Here is a 27,863-nt window from a genome sequence, read left to right as displayed (position 1 = left end):
GTTTTGACTGTGGGAGGATCTTGCATGGTGTGAAAGGGTGTCCGATGCAGGCTCATACCAAACAGACTAATGATGGCAGGGCAAAAGAGTGGGGAGTTTGGTTGCGGGCTGAAGATTCACGACGGAGCAATGGAGGTTCTCGGGAGGGCGGAATAAATTTCTCGGCAGAGCAGGCCAGAGACGGCGGTTCCTCGTTCAAAGAGTGGGGCAACACGGCAACTCATTACCCACAAGGAAACCCTAGCCGTTACAATTATGACAGTGAAGAAGCCAGCAGTCAAAGATCAGATTCTTGCCATAAGGAGGAAGCGAGATTGGGGGAAAGGAAATTAGGGGCGGAAATCAGGGGACTTGATACGGTGCAATTGGGAGGGATGAGCAAAATAGATAATTTGGCGCCTCAAGCAGAATGGGATGTCAATGTGGAAAAAGAAGGGGCCAAGAATAAGGGTAAATTTGGAGGGCCCAAGCAGGTCCCTGTTGCGAAACCTAATATGGGATTGACAGATATGGAAAGTCCGCAAGGTGGGTCCACCCTGCCAAAGGAAGGTGACGTGGAAAAAATTTTTATCGGCAGAGTTACTACGGACGTGCGTTCGCATAGAGTGGACCTTGAGGACGATTGTGATGTAATGGAGGAGGTATCACCGACCACAATGGTGAGGACTGAGGAGCCGAAAACAAACCTGAGGAGATGGAAAAGAAAAGCTAGGACTCCAAAGGATGGGAGAGAGGGTGCATCACAGTCAGTTTCAGAGAAAAGAAAAGCCAAAAACCAAGAGATAAGGGACGATGGAGACAGGAGCATTAAAAAAATCTGCCTTGTTGAGGAGGGAACGAACAGTGAGAAAAAGGGTGTGGCGGCGGCTGCTCTGCAGCCCCGCCAATCTCAATGAGTCTCCTTAGTTGGAACTGCCGAGGGCTTGGGAACCCTCGGACAGTTCGAGACCTTGACCAAATGGTCAAGGAAAAGAAACCCAGTTTTTTGTTTCTAATGGAAACTATTAGCAACAAGAAACGCATGGAAAGGTTAAGAGTGAAGTATGGTTTTGAAGGGTTGTTTGTGGTGGAGCCGGTGGGGAGGAGTGGAGGTTTGGCTCTTCTTTGGAAGGTGGCGGGGGAATTAGAAATTCAAAACTATTCTCGTCGCCATATCAATGCAATTGTTAAGATGCCGGACAATGAAGTGCCCTGGAAGCTTACGGGGTTTTACGGTCACCCTGATCCTACTAAAAGAATGGAATCGTGGTCCCTCCTATCAAACTTAAAAATTTTTGCTCCGGCCCCGTGGTTGTGTGTAGGAGATTTCAACGAGATAGTTCACCAATCTGAAAAAGCTGGGGCGAACCGACGACGTGAGGGACAAATGAAGGCATTCCGGGTAGCTTTGGAGGATTGCAATTTGGGAGATTTGGGGTTCTCGGGCCCGAGCTTTACATGGTCAAATAAACGCCAAGATGCCTCTTTCACGCAAGAACGATTAGACCGAGCTATCGGCAATAGTGGATGGTGCAATATGTACAAAACAGCTGGGGTATATGTCTTGGCAGCACGTGCTTCGGACCACAATCCACTATATGTTTCGTTCTCTAACACACAGCCGCGGAGTTTACAGGGCAGGAGAGGTTTTAAGTTTGAGGCGAGCTGGATTCCCGATGAAGATTATGGAGCTATTATTCGTGAGGCTTGGGAGGCGGGTGGAAGTGGGGAAGAAGGGGCAATGATGAGGGTGAGAAGGGGCTTGGACCGGTGCAGATCACGACTAAAGGGCTGGAGCAGGGAAAAATTCAAGCATAATGAAAATATCGTGAAAGAAAAAACTGAATTGTTGGCAAAACTTCAAGGCCAAGAGGGACCCGGTCAAAATGAGGCCATTAAACGGCTTCAAATGGAGATTGATTCACTGCTGGATTTTGAGGATACTCGGTGGAAACAGCGAGCAAAACGGAATTGGTACCGGAATGGAGATAGAAACACAACCTTTTTTCATGCCTGGGCCAATCACAGACGGAGAGTAAACACGATAAAGCGGGTAGTTGATACTGAAGGACGGGAGTGGTCCGAGGTGGATGAAATCAGCCATGCTTTCGTGGATTTTTACCAGGATTTATTCACTTCTGGAGGGACGAGGGGAAAGGAGATGCTCCTAGAAGGGATGCAAGCCAGGGTTACAAATGAAATGAACTCTCGTTTGCTATTTACTTTTGAGGCGGTGGAGGTGGACAAAGCATTGTCGCAAATGCATCCGCTAAAATCGCCGGGCCCAGATGGTTTCTCTGCTTGTTTCTATCAACACTCGTGGAGTACGGTACGTAACGAAGTTTGCAATGCTGTTCTTGATTTTTTAAATAATGGGGTTTTTGATGCAGCTATAAATCTCACCCATATAGCACTTATTCCCAAGGTTAAAAATCCTTCTCGGATAACGGAATTCCGCCCCATCAGCCTATGCAACGTTATCTATAAACTAATTGCAAAGGTGCTGGCCAATAGACTGAAAAGGGTGTTGGGGGAGATAATCGCACCAAACCAAAGTGCTTTTGTCCCGGGGAGACTCATCACGGACAATGTCCTTATTGCATTTGAAGCTTTACACACCATGGACTCTTGTATGGTGGGTAAGGAGAGTTATTTGGCCTTGAAGCTCGACATGAGCAAGGCATATGATCGAGTTGAATGGGACTTCTTGGAGTTTGTGATGAGAAGAATGGGGTTTGCTGATAGATGGGTGTTTTTGGTGATGACTTGTGTCCGAACGGTAAAATACTCGGTCCTTATAAATGGGCAGGCATATGGGCAAGTAATTCCGACACGGGGTTTGCGACAAGGGGACCCTCTTTCGCCATATTTTTTCATAATGTGTGCGGAAGGGCTCAGTTTTGCCCTACATAGTATGGAGAGCAGGGGAGGATTTTCAGGTTTGCCTATTACTCGTGGGGGCACGCGGATAAATCACCTTTTCTTTGCAGACGATAGCCTTCTGTTTTGCAAAGCAAAAGAGACCGAATTACGAAGTCTGCAAAAAGTGTTGGAGGATTATGAGAGAGCGTCGGGACAGAAACTAAATAAGGAGAAGACCTCCATTTTCTTTAGCCGCAATACTTCGACAGGGGATCGAGAATTAATTTCACAAGTTATTGGGGTTCCGATTACACAAAGATATGAATCTTATTTGGGTTTGCCTGCTCTTATAGGAAGATCAAGACTACGGTCGTTTGAAGGATTAAAAGCTCGTGTCTGGGATAAGGTTCATGGTTGGAAGGAGAAGTTCCTGTCCCAAGCGGGTAAGGAGGTGCTCCTCAAATCAGTGATACAAGCAATCCCGACATACACCATGAGTGTTTTCCAACTGCCAAAGTCTTTGTGTCGGGAGATTAATACTATGATGTCAAAATTCTGGTGGGGGCACAAGGACAATGGAAATAAAATAGCATGGATGAGTTGGGAGAAGTTAGGGCTGGCAAAGGAAGCGAGGGGATTGGGTTATCGCGATTTGGAAAGTTTTAACTTGGCACTGTTAGCTAAACAAGGTTGGAGGATACTAAACCATCCGGATTCTTTAGTGGCGAGAATTTTTAAAGAAAAGTATTTTCCCCACAGTTCTTTTTTGGAGTCCCCGGTGGGAAAGAGGCCATCTTATGCGTGGCGAAGCATTTGGAACGCAAAAGTTCTTCTCCGGGAAGGTTTAGTGTGGCGGGTTGGTGATGGAAAATCCATTTCCATTTGGGGTGATCGTTGGTTACCCGTCCACTCCACTCATGCGGTACAAACCCCCATCTGGCTTTTAGAGGGAAACGCAAAGGTGGAGGCACTCATTGATAACACTACTAGGTGGTGGAATGTTCCTTTGGTGGAAGCCATTTTCAATCCTGACGAGGCTAGCTCGATTTGTGGCATTCCTATATGCCCAAACACCCAGGCAGATAAAATGATTTGGGGCCCAACAAAACATGGGAAATACACTGTAAGAAGTGCTTACCATGTTGCGGTGGAGGCCAAGTCTAGGCAGGTGGGAGAGTGTTCGGAAAGGGGTCCAAATCGGGCCTTGTGCAGAAGATTATGGCGTCTAGGAGGCCCAAGGGTGGTGAAGATGTTTATGTGGCAGGCATGCAATAACATTTTGCCAACAAATGAGAACTTGCACAAACGAAAAATTATGAAGGACCCGCTATGCCCTATCTGCCGATTGGAAGCTGAGACTGTAAGCCATGCTCTGTGGACATGCCCAGCGGCACAGGATGTCTGGCATGGGAGTTTGAAAAAGCTTCAAAAAAGTATTACGGCTGAAAGTAATTTCCTGGATATTGTGGTTGGATTATTGAGTCGGCTGGATGAAGGTGAAGTAGATTTTTTTGCATGTACTGCCCGGCAGATATGGCTACGGAGGAACAAATGGGTTTTCGAAGGAAAATTCTCCCCCCCTGATTATCTGTTGCAAACGGCTTCTGACCAAATTGAGGCAGCAAAATCTGCAGACACCGGCAGAAAAGAGGAAGATCAGCGAGGCTATCAACGACCACTGGTCCGTTGGAGATTACCACCTTTAGAATATGTGAAGTGTAACTGGGATGCAGCGATTGATATAGAAGGGAAAAGAATGGGTGTGGGAATCGTAATAAGAAATCATGGTGGGGAGGTGATTGCAGCCAAATGCTCCTCTAGGCCACATATTGTTGATCCCATGACAGCATAAGCTATCGCAGTGTGGACAGCAGCTCACTTCATTCGCAGTCTAGGCGTGGAGAATGCTATACTTGAAGGGGATTCCCTTGGGGTGGTAACGGGACTGCAAGGTGATGATATGTGTTGGGCAACGGTGGGACCATGGTTGGAAGACACGAAGTTGATGATGGGAAGCTGCAAGTCCTGGCAAGTGGTTCATGTCAGGAGAGAAGCAAATTCAGCAGCGGATAAGTTGGCAAAGGCGGCATTGCAGTTGATCGAGGAACATCAATGGCGGGGTTCCACCCCTCTATGCATTCGTGATATTGTATCGGATGAAAAGTGTTTTGATTATTGAATGAAATTTCTGAGTTCCACTTCAAAAAAAAAAAAAAAAAAAGATCTTAACTTAGCGGTGATTCTCATCATTAATGTGCCAGTTGTGCTTTTTCATCTTGGGCTATGCATGTTAACCTTTGGTATGAACTTTTGGATTGGAATGGCTCGGGTTACCTTTTGGCGATCATCCATCGGATTTGGATTCTCGGGAATGATCTCTCGAAAAAATCTCTAAGGATGAAGTCTCAAGAATTATTTCTCGGAAACTCTTCCTAGAATAATCTCTCCAAAACTCCTCCCCGGACTAATTTCTTGGGTGTGTCCTACATCATTATGTCATGGGAAAATTTGGTACAATGTGATAGTTATGTGGAATTCTTATAAATATGATTGAGAAATGCAAAGCCAATATACCTCGTAGCAAATTGAATATTTTTTTATTTTTTATTTTTTAATCAAAGCGAGAGAGAGGAAAAGGGGAAAAAAGTAGAAAAGTAGCAAATTGATTGGCACACATATATACCTCTCGACACATTAACTTTTGCAACAAATTTTGCCTAAAACTGGTAGACATCTATGTGATTCATGAGCCTAGTTATAAATCACTCTTCGTATTAAATTAGGATTCTTTAAAATTCTTAGGATGTTAAGAATTCAACATTTATTCCCTCAACAATAGCTATCATATTCATTCATACATTAATATCGACAAGCTGATCATGATAAAATTTAAATCTTCTAATTTGAAAATAATATTTGAAATTTGAAGAAATATACTTCTTGTGTTAGATTCTAATTAAACATGCATGGATAACACGTCGTTCTTCCAAGTTGATGAACTTTGGCTGTCAAGAAGTTGGAGCAATTATCACAATATATAAGTCAGACCTCGTCTTGACAGCCTCCAAAACCCTGAAATATCAACCTTTTGTTTAAAAAAAAAAAAAAAAAATTGTTAAAAAGATTTTGAAATCTTTAAATTTGTTTAAAAAAATAGTTTGTCTTCTTTTTTTGGCCATTACATTTTTTTTTTTAATTTGAATTTCTAGTTCCGTCCTTACAGCTTATCAGTTTTATTTTGAAATTCAAATGTTTTGATGTTAACTGTTATTTGATTACTCTGTAATTGTTTACAAAATCCGAGCAATTCAATCAGCTGCATCGTATCGTTTTCTAGCCTTTTCAATTATTGTTTAACTATCTCTATCTTTTACGTTGTCTCTTTAATTAATTGGGTATGGAGTATTTTTAATGGGTATCATGTTGTCGGTTTGAATCTATTACTTTTTAGCTCTGGAAATTAATGTTTTAGAATATATATGATGAAGTGACGAATTATTGTATTTGTCAGTTGCCATTCATGTGATACGTAATACTTGTCTTATTCTTGAGAAAAAGGAGTTCATAATGCAAGATTTACCTATTATGGGGTTCACTAATTAATCAAAATACTAATATAATTGAAAAGATTAACATAATAGGATTATAGAAGAGAACTGTCTTTCCTTCTGTATGCTTTCTTTGGCTTTGTTTCTACCATCACTCACTACAAGAAAGTTACTCATCAGGGGCGACTTATTAGTCGCCCCTAATACTCAACTATTAGGGGCGACTTTCAATAGTTAAGTATTAGCGTCCACATGAAAGTGGACGCTAATAATGGGTCGAAAAGTTGACTATTAGCGTCCACTTTCAAGTGGACGCTAATAAGTCGACCCTAATATACATGCGGGAATTATTCAAGGGGCGGGAAAAATTTAAGCGGCCAAAAAAAAACTTTTAGCGTCGACTGATAGTATACCAATAGCGTCCACTTAAGTGCATGCTAAAAGCTGAAAAATAAAAAATAAAAAATAAAAATAAAAAAAATCAATAGGGTCGACTTTGAGAGTCGACCCTAAAGAGTACGTAGAAAAATTAAAATAAAAAAATAAAATTGATGCCAAGTATTAGGGTCGACTATGAAAGTTACTCCTAATAGTTAAGTATTAGGGTCGACTTTGTCGACCCTAAAGAGTAGGTAGAATCGACTTTTAAAGTCGCCCCTAATAATTAAGTATTAGGGTCGACTTTTGTCGACCCTAATGAGTAGGTAGCAAAATAAATTAAAAAAAAAAAAAAAAAATTGATGCCAAGTATTAGGGTCGACTTTCAAAGTCGTCCCTAATAGTTAAGTATTAGGGTCGACTTTTATTGACCCTAAAGAGTTGGTAGAAAAAAAAATTAAAAATAAAAAATAAAAATTGATGCCAAGTATTAGGGTCGACTTTTAAAGTCGCTCCTAATAGTTAAGTATTAGGGTCGACTTTTGTCGACCCTAACGAGTAGGTTGAAAAATAATTTTTTTTTTTTTTTTTTTTTTAAAAAATGATGCCAAGTATTAGGGTCGACTTTCAAAGTCGCCCCTAATAGTTAAGTATTAGGGTCGACTTTTGTAGACCCTAAAGAGTAGGTAGAAAAAAAAAAAATTTAAAAAAAAATTGATACCAAGTATTAGGGTCGACTTTCAAAGTCGCCCCTAATAGTTAAGTATTTACCCTAAAGAGTACGTAAAAAAAAAAATTTTTTTTTTTTTTTTTTTTTAAAAAATTGATGCCAAGTATTAGGGTCGACTTTGAAAGTCGCCCCTAATAGTTAAGTATTAGGGTCGATTTTTGTCGACCCTAAAGAGTAGGTAGAAAAATAAAAAAAAATTGATGCCAAGTATTAGGGTCGACTTTCAAAGTCGCCCCTAATAGTTAAGTATTAAGGTCGACTTTGTCGACCCTAAAGAGTAGGTAGAAAAATTAAAAAAATAAAAATAAAAAAATAATAAAATTGATGCCCAATAGTGTCCACTTTGGTAGACGCTAAAGCTCTTCTAAAATTTTTTTTTTTAAAAAAAAGAATAAAATTAAACTACAAGCTCAATAGCGTCCACTAAAGCTTTTTGAAAAGTAATGTATAACATAGATGGACTTATAACATACATTGAAACTAAGTCTCTAGAAACTTAATTATTGTATTAGTATATATTTGTATATTTATATCATATTATATATGTATAATTTATTATTGTATAATCATATGATTTAATAATTAGTTGATCATGTCATATAATCATATAAATTATAGTGATAATACATTATACTTAAATATTATGAAACTTAATTCATGAAGAATAGGACAAAGTTTTCTAAAAAAAAAAAAAAACATTATTAGATCATGTTCATATGTATTATCATTCTAATTACACTAGAGCATACTTAATTAACTAATTAACTATGATCTAATGTAATTAGAATGATAATACACATCATCATGTCATTGTTTTTTGAAAATAGTTAACTTACTTAGTAATACTAAGTTAGTATATATTAACGAACAAGTATGTATAATATATATATATATATATATATATATATATATATATATGTTAAGTAACATATAATTTGTTTTTGTCAAAATAACCTATAGTAAATTATACTAGGTTAGTAATTTAATATATTAACTTAGTTAATATGTTAGTTTATTAAGTAACTAGTTATTAAGTCTCTGGGTACTTAATTGTTGTATTTGTATGAGTTTGTAAATACTTCTGACTTACGTCATATTATATATGTATATTTTGTTATTATATAATCACATGATTTAATCATCAATTGATCATTTTATATAATCATATAAATTATAATGGTAGACCATATGACGAAACATCTAACTTATAATGATATCTACAGCATAATACTCTAAACATAACAACAACATATATCTCTAAACAAACACATTGTTGATTCTAATATTAATCACTTAATTTGTGATATATATGATCATATGATATAATAATTCACATAATCTTTTTTTTTTTTTTTTTTTTTCTTTCTAATTACAATTCACATCATCTTTAGATCATGTGATCTACCACTTAACTTAATAGTAATACTAAGTTAGTATATAGTAACTAACAAGTATGTATATAATATATATTCATATATATAATTAATTGATCAAATGATCGATCGAACATCCGATGGATCCTACTGAATTAATTCGATTGATCGTGATAGGATCAAATGATCGATCAAATAGCCGATCGATCCCACTGAATTAATTTGATTGATCGTGATAGGATCAAGTGATCGATCAAACATTCGATTGATCCTAATGAATTAGTTCGATTGAGATCGATCTTAATGAATTAGTTCGATTGATCGTAATAGGATCAAATGATCGATCAAACATCCGATCGATCCTAATGAATTAGTTCGATTGATCGTGATAGGATCAAATGATCAATCAAATGTTGGATCGAAAATCCGATTGATCAAACATCCAATCGATCCTAGTGAGTTAGTTCGATTGATCGTGATAAGATCAAACATCTGATCGAAAATCTAATCGATCCTAATGAATTAGTTCGATTGATCGTAATAGAACCAATCGATCAATCAAACATCCGATAGATCCTAGTGAATTAATTATATTGATCACGATAAGATCAATTGATTGATCAAACTGGATACAATTGAAGGTTCAATCGAACATTCAATTGAACTATAAGCTTTTTATATTATCTTAGTGCATTAGTTATATTAATCTTATATTATCTTTGGATTTTGTATTGATCTTATAATTAATTATAAGATAAATATCAACTTAATGATCTTTATCATAAAAATTTATTAAACGGAAATTATTAGTTAATATTATAATAATAAAAAAAACATATTACAAGAGAAAATAAAGAAAAACAAAAATTAAAAAAATTGTAAGTATAATTAAAAAAAAAAAAAAAAACCCTCAATAGCGGCGACTCCAGAGTCGCCACTATTGAGTGCAAAAAATTAAGCGCCATTCTGTGGCGGGGTTTATGAAATTTTCGGACAAAAAATTTCATAAACCGCGTCTGTTTTTCCCCAAACCTTCAAAACACAAAAATCCCTAACACCCCTCTCACTCACCTCCCTCATCACTCCCACTCTCGATCTCTCTCCCACGGCTCTCCCAACTTTCCTTCCCGCTGCTCTCCCTCCCTCCTATGATGGATCCGATGGCTTTCAAACCTAAAAGATTCTTGAGTGGTGGAGGAGGGGAAGTGTTTGATATAACGGGAAACAGGGAAATAAAGATGATGCCTTTTGGGGCAAGGAGGAGGATTTGTCTTGCTTCTGGTTTGGCAAATGCTTCATTTGGCAATGCTTCATTGTTTTTGGCATGCCATTTCTCAGGTTGTTAAGGATCTTGGGTTTGAGCTTCCACCAGCAGGGGAATATGCTGTTGGCATGTTCTTTTTGCCCAAATCGGAGAGTAGAAGGGAAGAAAGCAAAAATGTGTTCACAAAGGTAATTTTGAGGATGAAAGTTTTGCTCTGTTTGCATTTGTTTGTGGTTCGTGATTGCCCAAGGGTCTTTGAGGGATATTCTTGGAGATGGGGACGAAGGACGGTCTTGGAGATATATAATAACGAAGAAATTTTTGATCTTTTGTCCAGCAACGGTGGAGGAGGATTAGGCCTTGGATGGCCTAAAGGCAGTGCATCCAAGGTAATAAGTCTGTTCTCTATTTTCTTGGCTTCTTGACTTTATTTGAGATAATTTGATTCTTGGTGATTTTTGGGAAAATAAGTGTTGTCGTCTTTAAAGGTTTAGTTGCTTCCTGATTTCTGGAGTTTTGGTTTTGGATTTGTTTTGTTGGGTTCTCTTTGGGTGCGTATTGCAATCTAAGTTATCTTTTTCGTAGTATGTATTTGTATAATTAAGTTATTTTCTTTCGACAGAGAAAGGGTTTCATGGTTAATTATCTGGAAAATAGAGAAATATATATATATATATATATATATATATATATATATATATATATATATATATATAGCATGAAAGTAGTCAATTGGCTACTGTTGTTTGAGGTTTTAAAAATACAGGGTGTATTTTGGTTGTAATTTGCCAGACAAAATGAGATCAGGGGTACAAAGTGTGTGCATATATGATATGAGATTAGCCGACTCTGCAATTTTGGGTTCAAATGAGTACACCAAGTGTTTGTTTGTTTTTTTGTTTTTTACTTTATCTGTTTGGAACCAATAATTAAGGAGTAGGCTGATGTTCAAATTGGTTTTGTAACAAAAGGGGTCAACTTTTTATCAGAATGAGGGACTTGGCATGACCAATTCTAGTTTCCCATCTAGTTTCCCACCGCAGCAGCAGCAACAACAAAAATAGTGAATTTCAGAAGGTCCAATTGTGTGATGACTCTTATGTTATATTCCACAGTTTTGGTGACTTTTTGTTGAGAAAGAAAATGGATAGATAAAAATTTACCTTAATGAGGTAGAGACGTAGTATATATGTATGTTGTATTAAAAGTTAGAACACAGTGTTGTGTTTGTTAATAGTTGAATTGTGTTTTTGGAACTTTCGTTTGTACTTTTTATCATTCCTGATACCTGATCTTGTTTCTTTTGGCATTGGCAATGGATATTTGGCATCTCCTCCTGTGTTGCTTGTGGCATTGGCAATGGATATTTGTTGGAGGAAAAACAAGCAGGGCGTCATTTGTGATGACACGACTCTTTTCCTCGTCCCCATGAGGCACTGAGAGAGAATGTTACAGTGGACTTACGTCCTCTATTAATGTTATGTTTTTTTTATCGCAGATTTGTAAAAAAAACTGCGATCGATCGCACTCCAAGTGCAATCGATCGCAACGTCAGTAGGTTTTCGGCATTTTGAGATCGATCGCACTGCAGTGCGATCGATTGTAGTTTTTTTTTTTTTTTTTTGATTTTTTAAGACCATTAGGGTCCACTTTTAGTGGACCCTAATGGTTAACTATTAGCGTCCACTTTAATTTGAACGCTGATAGTCAATTTTTTTAATTTTTTTTGGACCATTAGTGGACGCTAATGGTTGACTATCAGCGTCGACTAATTCTTTCGTTTACATCATCTTTAGGGTCCAAACATTGCGCCTTTTAGAGTCGATAAAGTGGACACTAAAAGTGGTCATTAGGGTCGACTCTAAGTGGACGCTGACAGTTAATTTTTTTTTTTTAATTTTTTAGGACTATTAGGGTCGACTTTGTGGACGCTAATAGTTAACTATCAGCGTCCACTTTGGTTTGGACGCTGATAGTTATTATTATTATTTTTTTTAAAGGACCATTAGGGTCGACAAAGTGGACCCTAATGGTTAACTAAAAGTGGACGTTAATGCTTGACTATTAGGGTCGACTTTCGCTTTCGTTTACATCATCTTTAGGGTCAAAACATTGCGACTTTTAGGGTCGATAAAGTGGACGCTAAAAGTGATCATTAGGGTCGACTTTTAAGTGGACCCTGATAATCAAACATTTGATCATTAGGGTTGGACTATTAGCGTTGACACCTTTAGGGTCGAAAAGTCGACGCTGTTGACAACGACGTCTACTTTAGGACCTTTAGGGGCGACTTTGAGTCGCCCCTAAAGACCTAATTTCTTGTAGTGACTACAAGAATTTAGGCCTTTAGGGGCGACTTCTAAAGGTCCTAAAGTGAACGCTGTTGACAACAGCGTCGACTTTTTGACCTTAAAGGTGTCGACGCTAATAGTCCGACCCTAATGATCAAATGCGTGATTATCAGCGTCCACTTAAAGTTGACCCTAATGATCACTTTTAGCGTCCACTTTATCGACCTTAAAAGTCGAAATATTTCGACCTTAAAGATAATGTAAACGGAAGCCATAGTCGACGCTGATAATCAACCATTAGCGTCCACTAAAAGTGGACACTGATAGTTAACCATTAGCATCCATAAAGTGGACCCTAATGGTCCAAAAAAAAAATTAACTATCAGCGTTCAAACCAAAGTGGACGCTGATAGTTAACCATTAGCGTCCATAAAGTGGACCCTAATGGTCCTCAAAATTTTTTTTAAAAAAATAAAAAATAAAAAAATATATATCAGCGTCCAAACCAAAGTGGACGCTGGTAGTTAACCATTAGCGTCCACTTAGTGGACCTTAATGGTCCTAAAAAAAATTTCTTTAAAAAAATCTGCGATCGATCGCAGTACCAGTAGGTTTTCGACATTTTGCGACCGATCGTACTTGGAGTGCGATTGGTCGCAAAATATAAAAAACCTACTTGAAAACCCTCTGGTACTGCGATCGATCGCACTTAGAGTGCGATCGATCGCAAAATATAAAAAACCTACTTGAAAACCCTCTGGTTCTGCGATCGATCGCAGAACCAAGGAACACTGGTATGAGTAACATATATCGGCTAACTCTTAACCACAATATTTCTAACATATATCAATAACAGTCCCACCAATACATGTTAATTATGAGCAAAAGGAGAGGAGCAACATAGCTAGTTGTGTATGTCAAAAGCAAGCTGCCTCCTATAACTGGATCCTGTTATTTATTGAACGTGTCCTGAACAATTTATCTATTAATCATGACAAGAGTAAAAATATTGTACTCTGTTTTGAGTGAAACTAAAGATAAATGTGGCTAAAAAAATTCAAAACATCAATGTACATATAGACCGTTTAAAGCTTTCTTTCTTTCTTTCTTTTTTTTTTTTTTCCTTCTGACATGCTTGTTCACATGAAAGCCTCCTCTTTTATTGAACTCTTTGAATTGATTGACAAATTGTTAAGGTTGGTTGTCTAAAATAGTAAGATTTATCTTCCACACACTAAGCAACCAAGGAATAACTAACTAGAACAATTGGTTGATGAAATATCTGCAAGGGCATCATGAAAACAAAACTCCAACCAACAATATTATCAAATGTTTGGATGAGCATATTAAATGGATTGCAGGATGGCTTAGATATGTGATCTTAAAGGGTCATGGCACATAGCTCTTGTGCTAGATAGAAGTACTATATATCCTTATAAGGTAAAGAAAGGTAATGTTCTCAGCTTCTCGCCTCCACCTAGTTTTATTATTTTCCTTTTCCAATCTATGTATATAAGAAATACATTATATTTAGAATGTTTTAGCAGAGTTATTTGTAAGAATTCCTTTAGAAGCACTAAAGGAATCCACACTTGACTTAATAGGACCCCAGCTCAAACTTTTATAATTGCCTGGACTAGTAATACTATTTATGTAACAAATGTCACTCGAAAAGCAAGTGCTGGATAAAGCAGTGGAGCTGGTCTCGTCTTAAATACAGAGACGACAAAATAAATACACAATGTTACTCACTTCCTGAACTAGTAATGGTATAATTATCAGGGAGAATGAAAAATCATGAAAACACAAAATAAATACATTTTTATTGCATGCTTCTTACCATAAATGGTGTTTCATTCTTTTCATTCCTAATTAGGCGGTCCATTAAATCATATATTTGAAAAGAGAAGGCAATAACATATTTTAAGATGAAATTATCAATAATAACATAGAAAAATAGTGATAAATAATGAAATGAGACTACGATATAGAAGGGACTTAGAGCACTCTCTGCCCTTTTGAAAATGAGAGAAGGAAAAAGTTATGAGTTACAACTTGCTCATTGGAATCACGAAATACTCATAAATATTGATACTGATATTTAGAACATATAGATCAGTCGATCAAAGGGAAACAATAGAAAGTTCAGGATCTTTTAACAAATGAATATTGCTCAAGAAGCATTGCTATTGACCAAAAATAGAAAAGTTCAACCTAGTGTTCTACATATCACAGAAACCATCTCAACTAGAGTAAATCAATAAAGTCCTAGGTGTCACAATATGCATAACCGCAATGATGAAAATTCTGTGAGGTAACAGTGAACAAACCGCAGAGTCTTTAACAGAGCCATCTTCATCTATAACTTGCTGTATCAACTTAACTAATGATCAATTTATAACCAATCCCATTATCTGCATGCAACGTCCAGAAGAAGTAAGGGCATGCAAGAATTCAAAAAATATGGAGCAGTAGGTTCTCAGATTCAATCTTAAAGCTTTACTTACCTCTTATGTGAGAGGCATGAAACGTCCGTACCAATCTGCATCTTCCTTAATTGCAGCTTTTAGATTAAGCTGCAAAGTCTCGACAAGCTGTAGCAAAGCTGCAACAGCCATTGCCTCATTCCTATTGACCGCCAAACTTCTCTGGGCTTGTTGGATAGCAGATTTCACCTTCAAGGACAACATAACAAACACTTACAGTGCAAGGCCATGAATAATTTCAAAGTGCAAACATTCAAATAAGTTTTTTAAGAGCAAGACAATGAATCTTCCATGTACAAATGTTGAAGAGTCAATTCCTAGAAGATAAGCAACACACTCAGCAACATCCAAAACCATGTGACAGTTTCACAACAAATTACAATGAACCCAATTATAGATAAGAGCAAATAAGACCGTGCACATGGTGATTAAAGCCTGAAACTACATATATGACTGAATGCCGCAATGAAATCCGTGGGTTCCCAACGCCAAATTAGAATTACCCAATTCAGACTTGAGATACTCAACATAAATCACCAAACACAAATCAAAGTCAACTACAAAATCTAACCCAACAAAATGAGAAATAATAAAAATCAAGGTCACACCACTCTTCTCGGCAACCGAAATCCACCTCAAGCAAATTCAATATTATCAAAAACTAATCCAAATCTTCTACAACAACAAGAACACCGGCCACAAAAATTGCAAAAATTTAAAGTTTAAAGAGGTTACCTCGAGGATTTTTCTCCCCTTCTTTTTCTTTTTCTTCTCTGGCTTCCCCGAACAATCCACCCTCTCTCTTTCTTTCTCTCTCCCTCTCTCTCTCTCTCTCTCCCTCTTTCAGCTTCTCAGCAAAGCCTTGTATGAAAGCTTTTGTCAGTCAAAGTTTGGGAGAGCAGCGATAGAGAGATTGAGAGTGAGAGTGATGAGGGAGGTGAGTGAGAGGGGTGTTAGGGAGGATTCTGGTGTTTTGAAGGTTTGGAGGAAAAAAAGAAGCGGTTTATGAAATTTTTGGTCCGAAAATTTCAGATACCCCGCCACTGGATGACGCTTATTTTTCGCACTAATGAGACTCAATTTTTTTTTTTTTTTTTTTTTTTTTTAAATTATACTTATAATTTTTTAATTTTTCTTTATTTTATTTATTTTTGTTTTTCTTTATTTTCTCCTTTAATATGTTTTTATTATTATAATATTAACTAATAATTTCCGTTTAATAAATTTTTATGATAAAGATCATTAAGTTGATATTTATCTTATAAATTATAAGATCAATACAAATCCAAAGATAATCTAAGATCAATATAACTAATGCACTAAGATAATATAAAAAGCTTATCGTTCAATTGAATGTTCGATTGAACCTTCAATTGTATTCAGTTTGATCGATCAATTGATCTTATCATGATCAATCTAACTAATTCATTAAGATCAATCGGATGTTTGATCGATCAATTGATTCCATTACTATCAATCGAACTAATTCACTAGGATCGATTGGATTTTCGATCAGATGTTTGATCTTATCACGATCAATCAAACTAATTCACTAGGATCGATTGGATGTTTGATCGATCGGATTTTCGATCGAACATTTGATTGATCATTTGATTCTATCACGATCAATCGAACTAATTCACTTGGATCGATCGGATTTTCGATCGAACATTTGATTGATCATTTGATTCTATCACGATCAATCGAACTAATTCACTTGGATCGATCGGATTTTCGATCGGATTTTTGATCGGATGTTTGATCCTATCACGATCAATCGAACTAATTCACTATGATCGATCAGATGGATGTGAAGTAGTGGGTGTAAGGAAGTGGGAGCATATGTGGGTCCTACAAATTTAATAGTAGTTTTTTTTAAAAAAAAAGTTCGACAAAAAATGTGTAGGAGAATAACATCAATTAATGGATCTCCGCTTGATATAATATATTACTATTGGTGCATTATGGTGTGCTATTTGAGTAGCGATATTATATATGTATATGCTTACATATTATCACTTTATTTATCAACCTATTCAATGATCCGTATATTCAAATCCAAATAACTAAAAGAAAAAAAAAAAAAATTAAAAAATCATTTAAGCTTGATGGAATTAGGGCAACTGCCGTACTATCATAAAAATTAAAGTTTAAAGAATCTTCAATAGTATAAGAACAATGTAATATTGGACCAAAAGAGATATAAATACTAGTTGAAAGAGCCAAAACAGAGAAAGAAAGTAATGGAACAAAAGATTTCTCAAAATCTCATTTTGGTGACACGACTAAAAATAAACCTGTAATTAAGTATATATATGATACATAAAAATAATAAGAAAATATTTGCATTGCTAATCATTTGATTGGGGCATTAAATGCGCAGTTTATATGTAGTATATAATTTGTAGCAAAAACAAAATATGAAACATTGAAAAGTAAATATAAAATTAATTACTAGACTAAAATAATCTACAAATGAAGTACACTTATTTCAACTTCACAAAAAGCTCCTGCCATGTGGTTAATATTTATGTAATCATGAACTGAGAATGTGACCCAGTTCTGCCACGTATGGATGCCTATTAGTAGTATGGGTAGCCAGGATCAACTATATGTACGATGCTTATCAAAATTACCATAAAACACATACTATTTCGAGAAACTATACAACAGCTATATATGTCTTAGGCAAATTAACACACATCAAATGTCAGTTATTATATATATATATATAGGATGCTTATCAAAATTACCATAAAACGCATCTATTTCGAGAAACTATACAACAGCTATATATTTCTTAGGCAAATTAACGCACATCAAATGTCAGTTATTATATATATATATATATGGATGATGGATCATCAATTCATAACATGCCAAATTAAGTAACTAGATTGTCGATCAGACTACACTTCTTACTTAATATGATTGTCAATCAAATGTCGGATCCATATATGGCATCCTTTCTCAATTTTCGAAACACAAGGAAGATGATAACGAAGAAGGTTAGGCCAATGATACAGTTGGCAATGGCAAGATCCAAGGGAGGCATTAACACAACATATGTGCCCGTGACAAATGCTAGTCCCATTGTTATCATGGCCCCCAAAATGAGGATGAAGGCCAGAATGACAACTTCCCGGCGATGGTATTCCTTGTAATCCTTCTCGAAAAGCAATGGCAACAATATGTGGATAAAGACAGCAGAACTTGACAACACCATTGCTATAGTATCTGTGATAACGAATGCTTTGAAAGCAGCATTTTTTCTTAGAAGTGCAAAGCCTGAGTGTGAGCCTTCTCCTCTACTCGCGAAATCCCTAGGCATGGTAATACATGCTGCAAAGGTCACAGTTGTAATAAGTGCAGCTAGGGCTATTAAGTGAGCGAAGCGTCTCGCGAGCAAGCTCAGGCTCGGCTCGTGCTCGACTCGAATATTAAATGAAGCACTTCATGAACACAAATCCTAGCTCGAATATTAAACGAAACAAGCCCGGCTCGACTCGGTGAGGCTCGTAAGCAAGCTCGTATAAGCTCGTGTGTGTGTGTGTATATATATATATATATATATATATATATATATATATATATAAACTAAGTAATACATAATTAATTATAAATCTCATAATTATTAAAATCTTAAAATTGTACTTATATTTAAGCGTTAGAGAATGAAAAATTCTAAACCCTTCGTGATCAAAGAGAGAGAGAGAGAGCAATCATTAAAAAGACCTCGATTAAATTAGAGCAGACCCAAACAAAAGGAAGAAGAATCAAGCAGAAACTATTGAGAAATTGCAAAAGGCATAAACTATTGAAGAATCATACAGACCCAAACACTATCACTACCTGTTTGATGAGCGAGAGTGAGATAGTGGGAAATGAGAGTTCAGGTGGAAGATGCGCTGTGACTGGTGAGGGGGATTGAGAGAGAGACGTTGAAAAAATAGTTTTTTGTAAGGGGCGTTGTCCTAATGCAATCTGAATGCAACCTATTAACTTCTCCCACATTGTTAAGAAAATATTAATCTCCAAGTTTGCTTATCTATAAAAGGATGCATATCCTCTCTCTTTGAAACCAAATGCCTTGCTGTATTGACTCAGGCTCCATACTCGACTAGCCAAGTTAAGCAAATACTCATATGCAAACTAACTTCTTAAGCCGTTTAAGAGTACTTGAAGTTAATTTTTTTTTTAAAAACAAAAACATTAAATATAAGAGCCAGCTCGCGAGCTGGCTCGGCTCGACTTATTATTAGCTCGAGCTCGATTTTTTTGGCTCGCCCTTGAGCTCGACTCGAGCTCGAGCTCAAGTAAAATTTAAACGAGCCAAGCCTGAGTAAGGGAAGCTCGCTCAAGCTCGGCTCGTTTGCACTCCCCCTAAGTGCAGCCACTACCAAGTGGGCTTCGGCTGCATTCCGCAACAAAGATGTCTAGTCTTCGTCCATCTTGTCTCCACCCTTGTCCCCATCCTCGAAAGTTATTACTCGTCGAGGTAGTCCATGCAATTCATTCCGAATTATAGACCTCTATGTAATGTTTATAACGATATTATTAGGGATTTTTATGTAGCTTGTAAGAGAAAGAGCACGTAAATATTTTTTATTTTAGAAAGAGATTTACCATGGGATTTTTTTTTTAATTTTTTTTTAATTTTTTTATTAGGGTCAATTTTCTATTGATGATTTATTATGGATTTTTATATACCTCATGGTCACTATTTTTTTTTTTTTTTAATTTTTTATAGCCGCTAGTTAATGTAATTATGAAAAATGAGAATATGTAGAAACATATATCATTTAATACATAAAAGAAAAATAGTAAAACAAGGAGAAACTATTATAGCACCTAATGTACATTGTCATTTGTTTTTATAGATTATGATTTTTTAAAACCATCATGTAATTAACATGCAATGTAAGACTTATAATTAAGAACATATATCCGAAAAAGGTTATATATATATATATGATAACCTGTTTCGTATATATGTTCTTAATTATAAGTCTTACAAATTGAAACGCTCAAATCGTTTAAAGACAGAATTGGAATTTAAAACAAGAATATATATATATAACCTTTTTCGTATATATGTTCTTAATTATAAGTCTTACAAATTGAAACGCTCAAATCGTTTAAAGACAGAATTGGAATTTAAAACAAGAAAAAGAAAAAATTTGCTGCGTGTTATAGAAAAAAAAAAAATGGAAGTGAAAATATGCAATGGCATTATTTATTTTTTTCTTTACACTCTTACGTACTCTTAAAGCTGAGCATGCTTAAGCCATGTTGACTCCTGTATGTTTTACATGACACGTGCGTTATGACACAGTCAATTAAACTTTTTAAATGACACAATTATCCCTTTCTAAATATAACAGACCCTGCGCTTACATTTTCAAAAGTGCAATCAAAATGGTGCATTTTAAGAAGATTATTGCTACACATACTTATATTTTTTTACATTAATTTTTTCAAACATATTGGTTGCTTTTAAAACCACCATTAAATTTTAGATAATTAGATTTTAATCCAATTATGATTTTAAAAATTATCTATGGATGTGAAGTAGTGGGTGTAAAGAAGTGAGAGTATGTAGCATTACTTTTACAACACACAGTTTAAAAAGTCAATCCATGATTTTAACAAATGCTTAGTTACATTTTTAAAAATTGTATTTTTATTAACTGCATTTTAATTTTTTAATTTTTAATTTTTTTTTCAAATTGTATGATTCGAAGCCGCTAAACTAAATAACACTTAATTTAGTTGAAAAGACAAACATGCTATTCAAGGAAGAAAAAACGATTATTTAGAATTAAATGAGATAGATAATGTAACATAGTTTGACATTTACTAATGCTTATTTAATTAAGATTGCTAAATATAAAAATTATTTTTAGAGATTTTAAAATACATTAAAAAAATTTAACAATACTTAATTTGCATGATTTGAAATTTTCATGTGTATTATAATTCAATATCAACTTGATTATGGACTTGTTTTTTCTTAATAATTAAATTCATAAGCAACTAAAGTTTAATTCGTGTAAGAACAAGGAGAAAATTAATATTGAATATAAGTAAAAAAATTTCAGTTTTCACTTTTCCCCCAGAAGCAGATAGTTATATATGCTTAATAAATAAAAAAATTTGAAGTATGTTTCTGAGAGAGCATACGAATGAGTGATTTTATTCCATAATTTAGAGGTTAATTATTATTATTATTTTTTTTTAATGAATTGTGTTGATCAATATTATTGATGGATCATTGACAAAGCAATTGCTCTGTCAATACAATGTCTCTAATACAAGGAGGTTCCTCTTCCAACCATACAATATCATTGGCTTGTGTAAGAGCCAATTTAGCTAGTCTATGAGCCACCTTATTCGCCTCACGATGTACGTGCTCTACATTCCACATAGGAATAGCATTAAGCCCAATCCTGACATCCTCAATCAACTGGCCTAACAGACTAAGATTTTGGCCTTCGTCTTTAATGGCTTCGATAATTTGCTTTGCATCTCCTTCTAGAATTAGTTGCTGTACTCCTTGTTCATGACCAGATATGCCGCCAAAATAGGTTGCTAACGCCTCCGTAGCTGCTGAGTCCCACGTTCCCAACCGCACAATGCTTTTAGCCACTACGACTCTACTTTCATGGTCACGCATGACTAGCCCAAAGCCCATTTTGCCTTCTTTCTTGTTGAGAGCTGCATCAACATTCACTTTCATCCATCCTCTAGTTGGTTTACCCCACCTGGGAGGTTGCTCCCGTCTCTCCAGAATTTTTTTGTGTTCCACGGCATTCGCTTTCTCGTAGTCCTGCACTGCTATTTCCGCATCATGAGAGATCTGGTTCGGGTGAGAGAAGGTTTTATCATAAATCCAACCGTTTCTTCTCAACCAGATCCTTCTTGATATTTTTGAGAAAAGTCGAAAGAGCTTATCGCCCCCCATCTCAAAGACACCTTCGGCCACCTAGAGGAAATTTGGTCCTCTAAGGGAGCATTTTTGGAAGAACATCCGGCTCACTCCCCAAACGTCTCTTGCGGCAGTGCAGTCCCAAAGAACATGCAGCGTAGACTCAACCTCCAAATTACAGATAGGACACAAAGGATCCTCAATCACCTTTTTCCTCATTAGATTCTCCCTTGTTGGGAGTATGTTCCTGCAGGCTCTCCACATAAAACTTTTCACCACATTTGGAGAGTGCATCTCCCATATTCCTTTCCATAAGACATTGTTCCCTCTCTGGCTAGAGCTTTCTGGTTGGTTCCCATTTTCTTGTTCCTTCATCATATGGTATGCACTTCTTACCGTGAACACTCCATTCTTGGTTCCTCGCCACACCAACTTATCCGGTTGGTTCGTGAAACTAATTAGAACGGAATAAATTGCTTCTCGATCCGCCTCATTAAAAATTCTCTCGATAAGTGTTATATTCCACCCCTTTCGATCTTGGTCAATCAATTCCTCCACCTTTGATTCAGCATTAAGTATCCTTGGAGGAGATTGAGCCATATAAGTGGATGGGTTATTGAGCCATTTGTCTCCCCATATTTTGAACTGGGATCCAGACCCAATACGCCAAAACAACCCATCATTGACAACCTTGCAAGCTCCTTGGATACTCCTCCAAGCAAATGAAGGTTTAGTCCCCAATTGTGCCTCCAAAATTGAACAATTTGGATAGTATTTCGCTTTAAGAATTCTTGCTGTTAAGCTATCCGGTAAGACCCAAAGGCGCCAACATTGTTTGGCCAAGAGAGCTTGATTGAAGACGCAAAGGTCTCGAAATCCCATACCGCCCTGTGTCTTTGACATCCCCAATTTCTCCCAACTCATCCAATGAATACGGTTGTCATTGGAGCGATGGCCCCACCAAAAATTTTGCATCAAAAAAATTTAAATCATGACACAAAGTTTTTGGTAGGAGAAATACGCTCATACTATAGGTTGGGATTGCTTGAATAACCGCCTTGAGCAAGATCTCTTTTCCAGCTTGGGATAAAAAATTCAGCTTCCAATCTTGCAGCCTCTTCCACACCTGTGCCTTAATGCCTTGGAATTCGGCCATTTTTGCCCTCCCTACAAAAGCTGGAAGCCCCAAGTACGTGTCAAATCTCTGTGACTCAGGGATGCCTATCACCTCTAAAATTTTCTGCTTCACCCGGGGCTCAGTGTTCCTACTAAAAAAGAGAGCAGTTTTGTCTCTATTTAGTCTTTGGCCAGAAGCCCCTTCATAAATACTTAGAACTTCCGAAATCCGATGCCAATGTCTCAAATCAGCTCTGCAAAACAATAAGGAGTCATCTGCAAAGAATAGGTGGTTAATTCTAGGTCCTCTACGAGAAGTAGGGACTCCTTCAATGTACCTACCCTCTTAGACCCGCCTTTTTAAGGAGAGAGCTTAAAGCTTCCGCACATAGTAAAACAGGTACGGGGAAATAGGGTCACCTTGTCGTATTCCCCGAGAGGGAAAAATGTGATCAGCTGGGATCCCATTCAGCAAAATGGAATAATTGGCCGTACGAACACATGCCATGATCAGATTAATCCATCTCTCTGTAAAGCCCATTCGCCGCATAATAGCCTCCAAAAAATTCCATTCTACTCGGTCGTACGCCTTGCTCATATCCAATTTTATGGCCATGTACCCCTTCTTACCCCACATCCGGGTATGCATCGAGTGCAACGTCTCATACGCTGCTACTATGTTATCCGAAATCAATCTCCCCGGTACAAACGCACTTTGATTCATAGAAATCAAACTTGGCAAGACCACCTTCATTCTATTAGCAATAACTTTGGAAATAATCTTGTAAAAAACATTACATAGACTTATTGGCCTAAACTCCGTCACCCTAGATGGGTTTGTCGTTTTAGGAATAAGCGCTAAGCTCCTTATCTACTATGCCAGAGTTCAAAATAGAAAGAACAGATTGACATACCTCCTCGCCCACTACCTCCCAGTTATCTTGGTAAAAATTCGCAGAGAAACCATCAGGTCCGGGTGCCTTATGAGGTGGCATTTGATTCACAGCAGCCACAACCTCGTCTCTAGAAAACTCCTTCATCAGAGCTTCATTCATGTCATGAGTCATGCGGCATTCCAACTCAGCCAAACAATTATCAAAATTGGAAGGGGCTGTAGACGTGAATAAGGACTGGTAATAACTGATAAACGCCCTCTCCACATCCTCCTAATATTGCTCTTGAAACATCCGCAACAAGAGGGCAACCTCTTGGGAAGACGTACAAGTCATTAAAAAAGACCACAACAACAAAAGAAGAATTTCCATGAGAAACTACATGCATGCAAGAGTATCTGCATAAACACACATAAAAGAAATGAGACAACGTTCGAAGCCAAAGCCATCAGTTTTGTATATTCATGCAACCATGGTATACTCTAAGCAATATTGTCCTAGAAAAAACTTCATGTAAGGGATTTCATCAAAAATAGTAGCTATACCACCATTTGCACTTCCATTGGACAAAAGTTCATTACATTGATCTGTAGAATTATATTGTCGAAGCCTACTTGTTTGAAAGTTCATTTCTTTTAGGATTCCTAAAACAAAAGAACCTTCTTGGTATCCGACATACTCCTGATTCTTTAGAAGCTGGTGGACATCAGTAACATTTGGTTGCAATTGTTGTACTGTTAAGAGTGACGTCAAACTTGCAGTATAGCTTTGAGTGAGCATGAGCACCACAAAAGCCCATACAATCACCACAAACCCAGCGCTATTGCTTAACACTAGCTCCTCTGTAAATTAAACTCAAATGGGTTTTAGGAAAGAACATAATTGCATAATCCAAGTATACTTGTCAAGCCATGAACAGAACAATATGAGATAGGCACATAAGAAAGGCCCACAACTATAAAGCTTCGGCCTCACTAGACAATCAACACTTAATCAAGCGAAATAATTCAACAACAAAAAATATCTATATTAATCCATTACAACAATATATCAACTTTAATTCATGAGGTCAGTAGGGGGCCTTCGCTTTTCATGTGCTAACTTTTGTCATGTTAGGTTTAGATATGAATATCGCATGTGGCATCTTTTGAATTTTGTAAAACAATGTTAGGATAAGTTAGATAATGACATTAAGTTTCATATAGGAAAAGTAGTAATGCTACATGGAATATGTGAGTATTCCATTTGTTAACTTATTTAAAAGTTGGAGCATTATAATATGTGTGAAAAACATAATTTAAGAAAAATCATACGATGCTGGACATTAATGGTGTCGTGTGTATGTATGGATGGGTGTTAAGAGGTGTGTGTGTGTGGTGTGTGAGCGTTTGTGTTGTGTGTATCATAGAGAAGAGAAAGTGAGTGTATTGTGTGTCAACTGTGAGTGTTGTGTTTAGCATTACTCAAGAAAGAGAGGGTCTTATATTACAACTTAAGAGAGAAAAAAATGTGTGCTTGCAATTAAGAAGTTTTTTTGGGTTTTTCATGATACACTTGTATTATCCTTCTGTATTTTGTTCCACAATAACCCACCTAAATTAACAGGCAAATAACTAGATATTTTACCCACAGGTGCACGAGGTCAACATAGTAGTATAGTGTGCAAATACAGGGTCATTCTCACGAGGACTGCTGAATCTTGTCTTAAAATCAATTCTCAAAGTAAAATCAAACAAGAGATTGGTTTTAAATTGATAATGATAAAAAGATAGGGCTTTGATATCCATCACTAATTAAATTTAGCTAATATATCAATATGCCAATGTTTTGATCATGTTATGAATATCTAATGTTTGTCAACCTAAGGGCATTAGTGTCTACTCCTTAAGCTATTGATTTCCCTAAGCAATGAATTAGGCATGGGTGTCTACTCTAATTCTTTTCTTTCTTAAAGTATTTAGCATGGGTGTCTACTAAGTTGTTCTTTAAGAAAGCATAAAATTGTGAAAATCGACAAACACATAAGGCCTAAGGCATGAGTGTCTACTCTCGGTTCCCCATGTTGATTAACCCAAGAACCCGGTGTGGATATCTTTTGTTACTTATGTTAAACCCAGGACTCGATCATCCAAATTGATTTAACTAACTAGTCCATACCACATGCACATGTTGATCAGGCACACACATATGAGGAATTCATGAAACTAGGTATTAATCAAGTGAGACATCATAACAAGATCATCACAAAGGCGCCAATATTGAATATTAACAAAACATAACTAGGGCTTCAATCTAGCCCTACTAAATAAATTAGTTACACATAAAGTTGATGTTAAATATCTTCATAAAATAAAAGAAAAGAAAGGAAAAGAATAAACTCGAAACTTGAACTTAAAGAGCTCCAATTTTGCTCCTTACAAAGCATACCTATTCTAGAGGCTTAAGGGTCTATTTATAGGCTTTAGAAGTCCTTGACAAACTAGTAAACCTAGGAATTTCATAAGGTTTCAAAACCTATTACAATTGGGAGTTGGAAAACCCTAATATGGAAAGAATGACACTCTGGCCGCAGCTTTGATGTGTCTCCTGCGCACTGGTGCAATTGATCGTAGCCCGTGTGCGCTCGATCGCAGGTCTGCGATCGAGCCTCTTCTGTTGTACGCTCAATCGCTTGTGGCTTGCTTCGTGCTGTGTCTTCTCTAGTACTGCGCTCAGTCGCAGGGAACCTGTTATCGATCGCAGCGTCAGGGGCTCCCATTTTTCCATCTTCTCTCTTTGAGCCCAAATCTTCCAGATTTACTTCATTTTCTTCCAAAAGCTTACAAAAGTATGGAAAATACAAAAAGGAATTAAAATGACCTAATTAGCTAAAACCAAAGGATTAAAACATGTAAGTTAAGGGCTGAAAATATGAATATTTTAGCACTTAACACACCCCCAAACTTACATATTGCTAGTCCCTTAGAAATACAAAACTAAAAACAAAAATGAAAATCAGAGAACAAAAAGATAAATCCATCTTTGGTGGGATGTACGATTGCATTTAGCGTATGCAACAAGCCTTTTAAACCTCTAGGAATTCCCTAGAGACGAGTGAAGTCTCCTGAGGGTTTTTCAGAAATGTTACCCACAAACATCATGCACAGTTCATGTTACCCCAGAGATTAAAGTATCACTTCAAGATTATGATTTTCATTCATAAGCAAGCTTAAAAAGATGAACTCCATCTTCACAGTGAATTGGAACCTCAAAGTGCAATTACTTACAAAGGACATACTAAATCATCACAAGTTTGAAATTTGTGTATAGTGAATTAGCACAAAATTATGAGGCTTCCAAATCTTTCCAACATGTAATGTCTTCATCTCTCAAAATTCATTGAAATCCCTATTATAATGAACAACCATGGTAAATTTCTTTTTCTCTCTCTCTCTCTCTCTCTCTCTTTTTTTTTTTTTTGGTCAGGTTGTGCAATGCTTGGTTCCTTTAAGCTTTCTAATTGACCCTTGTAGCGAGTGTTAAGTCAATGACTCCCAAGCCAGATGGTTTTAGGGCATTAGGTGTAGAGACACCCCTAAGGACCTACTAACTCGAGTCAAAAAGGCTACAAAACCAAACTAACCTTGACATTGACCAATTCAACATTTTTCACCTTTTGACGTGAACACTCAATGCTTTGAGGCAAGAGGTCCAAGTCATCCAATTTCATCCAAGATATAGAAGCACACATATCAGACCTCATGTCATACCTCACAAATTATGTGCTAATGTGCTTGTGTGATCAGATCAAACATGTGATTTTTCAATTGTCCTCAACAAGTAACCAAACTAATAGATTCACTCATCAGATCATGTGTTCAAAATTTTAAGCTCACTGATGAATTCAAGCCACAATTCTTTTAGATTAACTTAAAATTTTAGGGCAAACATGAACATGCATAAACCTTTTTTTTTTTTTTTTTTTTTTTTGAAATAAACAACCAAACACACAAAACAAATGACATGAAAATTGGGA

General features: G+C 36.6%; 1 protein-coding gene, 1 long non-coding RNA gene and 1 pseudogene across 2 annotated transcripts; all 3 read right to left on the bottom strand.

The window, feature by feature from the left end:
- Nucleotides 1-14,473: 14,473 nt before the first annotated feature.
- LOC132185612 (uncharacterized) lies at nt 14,474-15,907 on the bottom strand. Its single transcript, XR_009440617.2, has 3 exons — nt 15,647-15,907; nt 14,933-15,100; nt 14,474-14,839 (listed from the first exon to the last, which is right to left on the bottom strand). It is a non-coding gene; the product is annotated as an uncharacterized LOC132185612 (long non-coding RNA).
- Nucleotides 15,908-21,182: 5,275 nt separating this feature from the next.
- LOC132185163 (uncharacterized) lies at nt 21,183-21,875 on the bottom strand. Its single transcript, XM_059598973.2, has one exon. It carries the CDS (start codon nt 21,873-21,875, stop codon nt 21,183-21,185), a length of 693 nt encoding a protein of 230 aa, XP_059454956.2.
- Nucleotides 21,876-24,050: 2,175 nt separating this feature from the next.
- Nucleotides 24,051-27,863, bottom strand: part of LOC132185168 (glutamate receptor 2.2-like) — a 33,771-nt pseudogene continuing 29,958 nt past the window's right edge.

Source organism: Corylus avellana, chromosome 7, assembly GCF_965113065.1.
Source record: "Corylus avellana chromosome 7, dhCorAvel1.hap1.2, whole genome shotgun sequence".
NCBI classification, from domain to species: domain Eukaryota; kingdom Viridiplantae; phylum Streptophyta; class Magnoliopsida; order Fagales; family Betulaceae; genus Corylus; species Corylus avellana.
The sequence above is the reverse complement of the archived record's forward strand: the minus strand, read 5'-3'. Positions and strand labels throughout refer to the sequence as shown.

What these genes read in the sequence shown, in the direction of transcription:
- LOC132185163 (XM_059598973.2), bottom strand. Translation starts at nt 21,875, where the DNA reads ATGGGGGGCGATAAGCTCTTTCGACTTTTCTCAAAAATATCAAGAAGG.